This window comes from Acanthamoeba castellanii (genome assembly GCF_000313135.1).
Source record: "Acanthamoeba castellanii str. Neff unplaced genomic scaffold scf7180000084754, whole genome shotgun sequence".
Lineage (NCBI taxonomy): Eukaryota > Discosea > Longamoebia > Acanthamoebidae > Acanthamoeba > Acanthamoeba castellanii.
In genome coordinates this window covers 62,030-68,847 of record NW_004457415.1, presented here as the reverse complement: position 1 = coordinate 68,847, position 6,818 = coordinate 62,030, and the positions used below count along the sequence as shown (strand labels likewise).

General features: G+C 57.8%; 5 protein-coding genes across 5 annotated transcripts in view; 1 reads left to right on the top strand and 4 right to left on the bottom strand.

Moving 5' to 3' along the window:
* ACA1_202530 (NmrA family protein) overlaps window positions 1-308 on the bottom strand; it is a gene marked incomplete at both ends in the record, with an annotated part of 1,072 nt that extends 764 nt beyond the window's left edge. Inside the window, one exon of the mRNA XM_004338245.1 lies at window positions 121-308. Within this exon, the coding sequence (XP_004338293.1) occupies window positions 121-308 (188 nt within the window). The remainder of the gene's footprint in view (window positions 1-120) is intronic.
* A 220-nt stretch (window positions 309-528) lies between these two features.
* ACA1_202520 (uncharacterized protein) lies at window positions 529-649 on the bottom strand (the record flags this gene model as incomplete). Its single annotated transcript, XM_004338244.1, is given in 2 exon segments — window positions 529-536; window positions 547-649. The coding sequence occupies 2 exon segments, from the start codon at window positions 647-649 to the stop codon at window positions 529-531; spliced, it is 111 nt and encodes a 36-aa protein (XP_004338292.1).
* Window positions 650-1,017: 368 nt separating this feature from the next.
* Window positions 1,018-1,772, top strand: ACA1_202510 (ribonuclease HII, putative; the record flags this gene model as incomplete). Its single annotated transcript, XM_004338243.1, has 2 exons — window positions 1,018-1,614; window positions 1,644-1,772. 2 exons carry the CDS (start codon window positions 1,018-1,020, stop codon window positions 1,770-1,772), a joined length of 726 nt encoding a protein of 241 aa, XP_004338291.1.
* A 634-nt stretch (window positions 1,773-2,406) lies between these two features.
* ACA1_202500 (uncharacterized protein) lies at window positions 2,407-2,718 on the bottom strand (the record flags this gene model as incomplete). Its single annotated transcript, XM_004338242.1, has 1 exon — window positions 2,407-2,718. One exon carries the CDS (start codon window positions 2,716-2,718, stop codon window positions 2,407-2,409), a length of 312 nt encoding a protein of 103 aa, XP_004338290.1.
* A 1,931-nt stretch (window positions 2,719-4,649) lies between these two features.
* Window positions 4,650-6,722, bottom strand: ACA1_202490 (TROVE domain containing protein; the record flags this gene model as incomplete). The annotated part of the gene is made up of 1 exon (XM_004338241.1): window positions 4,650-6,722. The coding sequence occupies one exon, from the start codon at window positions 6,720-6,722 to the stop codon at window positions 4,650-4,652; it is 2,073 nt and encodes a 690-aa protein (XP_004338289.1).
* Between the last annotated feature and the right edge of the window lie 96 nt (window positions 6,723-6,818).

Here is a 6,818-nt window from a genome sequence, read left to right as displayed (position 1 = left end):
GATGTCCGTCTCCAACGACAAACATGTCTCGAGTAACTGCGCTCGCCAGATATACTCTGAAATAGGGATCACATGTGTTAGCTGAACGGCTACGCTTGACCCTCTGCCACCATCATGTACCTGTCAACGGGCTTGTTGAAGGCGTCCTCTAGTGTCAAGGCTTCCACGCCAGGGAGCGCCGCTAGTTCTTGGGCGGCCTTGCCGAGTGGGTCTCTGGTGATGGCTGCGACTTGGTGGCCAGCCTGGGACAGCGCCTGCACAAGCGCTACGCCGGTGTTTCCAGTGGCAGCAGTAACAGCGATCCGCATAATTCGTGGTTGTTGAATGTTTATGCCAGAGAGCTGAGTCGAGCTTTTTATGCGGTGTACGGGCAATGGGGAAGTAGCGGCGACAGGTCGTTGTCGCCGCGACTTGAGAGCCGATGAAAGGGATGCGCCAAAATTCTGGGTATGGACCGAGCATTAGAATTCTAAGTATGTCCGACGGAATCAGCAGAGCACTGTGTTACGGTCGCCTCCTCGGGTTTTTTTATTGGCCTGAGCGCACCGTCTGTAAACAAGCAGGCCATGAAGGCAAATGGTAGCACAACGGAGACGAACAAGCAGGTCACCGTGCCGACGACAGCGATGGCCGCGAAGAAGAGGATCATGCAGCCGAATGTGGCCGCGATGGCCACTGGCCACGACGCGATGCCGATTGTTTGCTTGAATCGCTCGGCGAAATCTTGGATCAAACCGATGACGACCAAAATCGGATTATGGCGACGAATCCGAAAACGACAAAGGTCGCGATGATCTGGCGTGTATGTGGGCGTGAGAAACGGCAAACAAAAAGTTGCACATTTGTTGGTACCAAAAAAATCGCTTCTATGGGATCCTATGGCGCAAACGGTGGTCGTACCTGTAGGGCATCGTGGCGAAATGCTGGAATATTTAAGTCGTGCTTTTTGTTCTTTGTGTGTCAAACACCCACCATGGAACAGAGAGGTGAAAGTGCGCCAAGCGAGTGGCCTACGCCATGGGCATCGACGAAGCCGGTCGTGGACCCACCATGGGCCCCATGATCTATGCCTGCGCGTACTGCCCGGTCGACAAACAGGAGGCCTACCGCAAGCGCGGGTATCGGGACTCCAAGGATGTCAAGCCCGCCGAACGTGATCGACTCTTTGCGGCGCTGCTCGAAGATCCCGATGTCGGATTCCGGTCGGGCATCGCAAGCGCCGAAGAGATCTCCAACGCCAACTACAGCCACACCGAGAACCGCAACCTCAACGAGGTGTCCTACGATCCCGCCACGGGTCTCAATCGGGACGTCCTGGCCACCGGCATCAATCTCGCTGAGCTCTACGTCGACGCGTTGGGCAACTGTGCGACCCTCCAGCGCCTCTTTCCCAGCATCTGCACCATCGTCTTGGAGAGCAAGGCCGACGTCAACTACCCGATCGTGAGCGTGGCCAGCATCGTGACCAAGACGCTGCGCGATGGCATCACCGAGAATCTGCCGTTCAAGGAGTGCGACATTACCATCGATCGCAACTACGGCAACGGATACCCGTCCACACCGGCCGTAAAAGACTGGTTGCGCAATCAGGATCTGTTCGGATTGCCATCGGCGGTGCAATTCAACTGGGGCCAGTCAAGAAGGCGCTCGCGGATCCCAAGAACGGCGTGAAGCGAGTGACATGGGAGCACACCACTGGCACGCCAGAACACAAGAACAAGATGCAGACCAGGACGAAATCCATATCTGAGACACCCATGGTCACTCACTGATCATGTACACCCAAAGATTCTAGAATCACTTTCTCCTCTTTTTTGGCGATGGCGGTAGCATGGCGCCCACGGTCGGATCAACAAACGCCACCAAGGCGGCAATGTTGCAGAGCAGCTTGCGTGCCGCCCATCGTGTTAATTGGCGCTTGGGTACGTACTGCATCATGCGTCGTTGCGGTGCCAGCCACGATTGCGCCACTGCCACCAGTGACAGAAAGATCTGGGCGAGCTCGGCCATTGCCAGATTGGCAAGCCACTTGGGCGAATTGTGTGTGTATGGGAACCAGAATCTGAATGATCATACAGTTTGCAGGGCCGTCTTGTTGCACTGCTTGAGTTCAACACAGCACTCCTTCCAGAACCATTTGCAAAGCTCTATCATCTGGACATAGGCCTCAACAGCATCCTAGTCCATTGGCAACATGGCCATGCCCACAAGCCACGTCACATCACACAGCTCCTGTGCCCAACCAGCGCATTGTCACATCACATTCAATCGCACAGCCTCATCCTGCGTGATGTTCAGATTCCAGCTGCGATCCTCGAGTGTCTCAATATCCAAGCAATACTGTTGGGCCACACTATCACCAAGGCGCCAGCGCACCTTGTTCACGTGCAGGATCATGCACTGGAGTCACATGTGGATCTTGTCCATGATGGCATCGCACCCACCATCCACCAATGCGTTGTAGTACCCACCCATCCACATTTTCAGTTCCTCTTCTTCCTGGGCCTCATATGCCACATGTTCATTGCCCATGCACAGCAGTTCAGCCTGTTTGAGCTCAAACGCCAGCATGTTCCAAGCATCAGCGTCATTGGATCTGATGGCACAACCCCAATCAGTGCACTCGGCGTAGGCCTCTTGCAGATCATTGCCCAATGGCGCATACGAAACCAGATCGCTGGATTCACGGAGCGCCAGCAGCGCATCGCATGCTTCCATTTGGTACCAACTGCTGTGCAAAACAAGGATCTGTGAATTGCACAATCCACCAGTGAACTTCACCTAATTCTGGCACCAGCGCAAACTTGATGGTGGCCATAAAAGTTGACACTGGTGGTGCTGAGTCCGTCCTTAGTGGGGGGTCCCACTAGGGTCTGTTGTCCATGGTGCCATTTCCAATGGGGTGGTTGGTGCTGTGCCAGGCCACAAGGCTCCAGTGGACAGTATGTGTGGTGTGTTGGTACAGTGGCCCAAGGTGAGGGGTAGGGAGGCTACACCCACAATGTGTGGGGCCTCACCACTAATGCCACAGGGAGGTTCACCCATCCATGGCTCCAGAGTGTCATTCAAGCCCTCATCAATTAATACCCTGAACAAACACTCATCAATAGCAGTGATGCTGGAGCCAGTATCAATGAGCACCAGCCCATGCAGCCCAGAGATTGCAGCAGGGACAGTGATAGGCTTGCCTGCTTGGGTGTGGGGCCACTGATCCACAACTGTATAGATTACAGCCTTGCCAGGGCATGGGGCCTCCTGAGGGGGCAATGATGCTGATTTGGCATACAAGGGTGTAGGAGGGGGAACATTGGTGCATGCACTACCAAGGCTCCCTGCCCATTCTTTAATGGCCTTAACTGGTTGGGCATTACCAGTTAGGCCTGCAGATTTCCTGTGGGATCAGTGGGACTGACTGTGGCACTGTTACCCAGTGTTGCACTCCCCACACAGGTGGGGCAGTTGCAATGGAGGCCTCACTGGTTGCACTGCCAACATAGGGGACCTCAAGGATCACCCTCACCTTTACCTGTGTCCTTGCCCAAGGATCCTGTTGCCCACTGAAACAGTCCTTCAGTGCCTGTAGTTCCAGGACAGCACCCACACTAGATGTGGTTACCCATGGTGGCATCCTTCTCTAGCCACTCCACCACACCACCAAGTGACTGGTTCAGGGTACATTGATTCAGTTCCTCTGCCACCCACAGTGATGTCCACCCCTCCATAGGTTTGCTGTATACAAAAGCAGTATTCAGGGTGTCCCACTCATCAACCAACTCATTCTCACTGTACATGAAGTTGTCCATTTTTTCACACACAGTTGTTGTCCACCGAAATCTTCAGTGGGTTCAATCCCTAGATTGATGTGTTGTTGGCTAGCACAACCGTCCACCAGCTCCCAATGGCGCCCCCAGCCGTTCCCTGTTCCCATTTGCCTTCTTCAGCGTGGTTCACATTTTTTTGAGTACTTGGAAGGCCGAAGTTTCACCACTTTGCTGGGCGGGAACGGGAGACAGTGGATTTGCAAACTTCCTCAGTCGCCTTCATACGTGCCTGAGTCCATCACGCACCAGCCCTGCGCGGGAGTGGGCGATGCTGAGGAGAAGACAGACGCCCAATGATTTTTTACCGTTTTCAGCACACAAGGCCCTTAAAAGGCAAGTGGGGAAAAAAAACAAAACAAAAAGGTCGTGCAAGAAGAGAGAGCACACCAGTCAGCTAATGTCCACCGCGAAGTCAGCACCCACAGTGCCGCCGCTGGTCGAGGGTATGCCCAGCAAGCCAGCTGCTCAGGAGACCAGCGCTGGTCCATTTGACTGGCGCGCCAGCCTCAAAAAGACACCAAGGTACCTTGCATCTTGTGAGCCCTGAAGATGGCAGTTGCACACCCGTCGAGGTCCGCTCACCTCTTCTGCGTGCAGAGACGAACGGCCCAAGAGCCCTAACTTGCCCCAAGAGGGGATGCCCCTCGTCAGCCCGCGAGCTCTCTTGTCGCCCCGCGCGGACCTGGTCTTCGTCTCCACCAAGCCCAACGCTTCCTAGCCGCCGCCTTCCTCCTTGTGCGCGAGGGAGTAAACACAAGCACGACTGGAACACGTGTTAACATGAATGTTTGTGTGAAGGTGTGAGCTCTATTTACAAGCAATGACGTTTTAGGCGCTCACAGGGTCGACCAAGTCCTTCTCCTTTCCCTTGGGCGTCTCTTCGGCGGCCACCTGCATGGCGTCGCCCTCTGCGACTTGAGCTTCGGCCTCGGCAGTGGCGGCACTTCCGACGTCGTTCTTGGCGGTCGTCTTGTTGAAGGGCCGGCGGGGCTTCTTGTAGCCGAGGCGCTTGGCCTGGCCGATGCTCTCGACATATTCGAGCTGCTTGTTGGTCGCGCCGCGCTGGGCGATGAACTTGAGGATGCCGTCGGAGAAGCCGCTGATGAGCATGTCGTTGGGGTGCTTGCCCTCGCTCACCTCGACCAGCGCCGACCCGCTGCCGCACAGGTCGACCGAGACGAAGAGGAGGTCGGGGTTGACCTCGCGCCGGTACTTGTCCAGCACGGCGCTCACCGTCGTCTTGCCCTGGGCCATCTCGCCGCGGCCGGGTGCGATCATCATGTCAGAGAGGATGATGAAGTTGTCGATCTTCTCCTTGCGCGCGATGAGGTCCTCCAGGTAGTCGAACGGGAAGTCGGTGCCGCCGCCCAGCTCCTCCGACTGCTTGGTGACGCGCTTGACGTTTTTCAGGATCGTGTTCTCGACGAGCGGCACGGACAGGTGGCACTTGCTGCCGTTGCGCGGCGGCGACGAGAAGATGCGGAAGTCGACCTCGTCGCAGCAAGACTGGAGCATGAGCCCGAGCAGGATGGCGATCTCAAAGGCCTGCTGGATGCCGGTGCCGAGGCCGCCCTTGCACGAGCGGCACGGCTGGCGCATCGAGCCCGACACGTCGCAGAAGATGACCGTGCGGCCCTCGACCGGCGGCAGGTTGTGGAGCGTGGCCAGGCGGATGGCGGTGTCGATGGCCTCCTGGTAGCGACGGATGAGCGGCAGGTCGGGCATGTGCACGGGGATGATCACGCGCTTGCGGATGGTGCGGTTGGCCGCCATCTGGCGGCCCTTCTTGCCCTTGACCGGCACCTGCACCACCTTGTACTTGGACCCGTCGTGGTCGAGCATGTCGTTCATGAGCTTCTCGAGGTCGATGTCGATCGCCTGGTGGGCCGACAGGAAGCGCCACGGCAGCTGGCGCGAGCCCGTGACCGACCGCTCGTCGGTGAGGCGCGCCAGGATCTGCTCGTGGTGCTCCGGCGAGATGCCGGTGACGATCAGGTTGCGCAGGTTGCGCAGCATGGCCATGAAGGGCAGCTTCTTCTCGTCGATCAGCATCTGCCACGTGCTGTGCTGGTTGCCCAGCGCCGACAGCTGCGTCTCCCACGTCACGGGCACCGGCAGCTTCATCCGCTTGCCCGCCAGCGTCGTGTCGAACTCGCCCGCCAGGCCCATCTTGGCGAACGCCTCCGGCGACTCCGGGTACTTCTTGCCCAGCAGCGCGCACACCGCATTCGCCGGCTCCGCGACGTGCACCTTCCTGATCAGCTGCTTCAGCGTTAGCTTCTGCGGCTTGGCCGATGGTGACTCCTGCGGTGGCCGACCACCCTTCTTCGGCGTCGCCGAGGTGGCGGTCGAGACCGCGTCGGGAGTCCTGGCTGCTGCTGTGGCGTCAGCCTTAGCCTTGGCCTTGGCCAGCTTGGCCTTCTTCTTGTGGGCGTTCTCTTTGTTGTACTTGGCGAGCTGGTAGTCGTCGAACTCGAGGAACTTGTGCTGGACGGCGGTACGGAGGGCGGCGGGGAGGGACCGGGAGTCGGGCAGGTAGCGGTTGGGGAGGTCGAGGTAGAGATTGACGACGTCGAGCAGGTCGCTGGGCAGGCGCACGCAGCTGGAGAAGTAGCGCTCGAAGAAGGCGTGGCAGGGCTTGAGATTGGCAGCGACGGCCATCATCCAGTTGGCGGTCGAGCGGATGTTGAGCTCATCGCGCACGTAGAGGATGACCTTCCACACGAACTCGGGATCGCGGGCGGCGATCTCGGTCAGCAGCTGGCTCAGGTCGGCCTGCGTCTTCGACGGCTCGGGCGCGTAGTACCGCGGCTCGTGGATCATCAGCGCGCAGACCTTGTTGAGGAGCCTGAGCTTGAGGTCCTTGATCTCGACCAGGTGGGAGAAGCCCGTCTTGTCCATGCTTGCAAGCAACACGTGCAGAGTAGTACTAGTGATTTGATTAAATCGAGGCAGACGAAATCGCGACGGATTGAGCAGACTGCTGGTGTGGGCGAT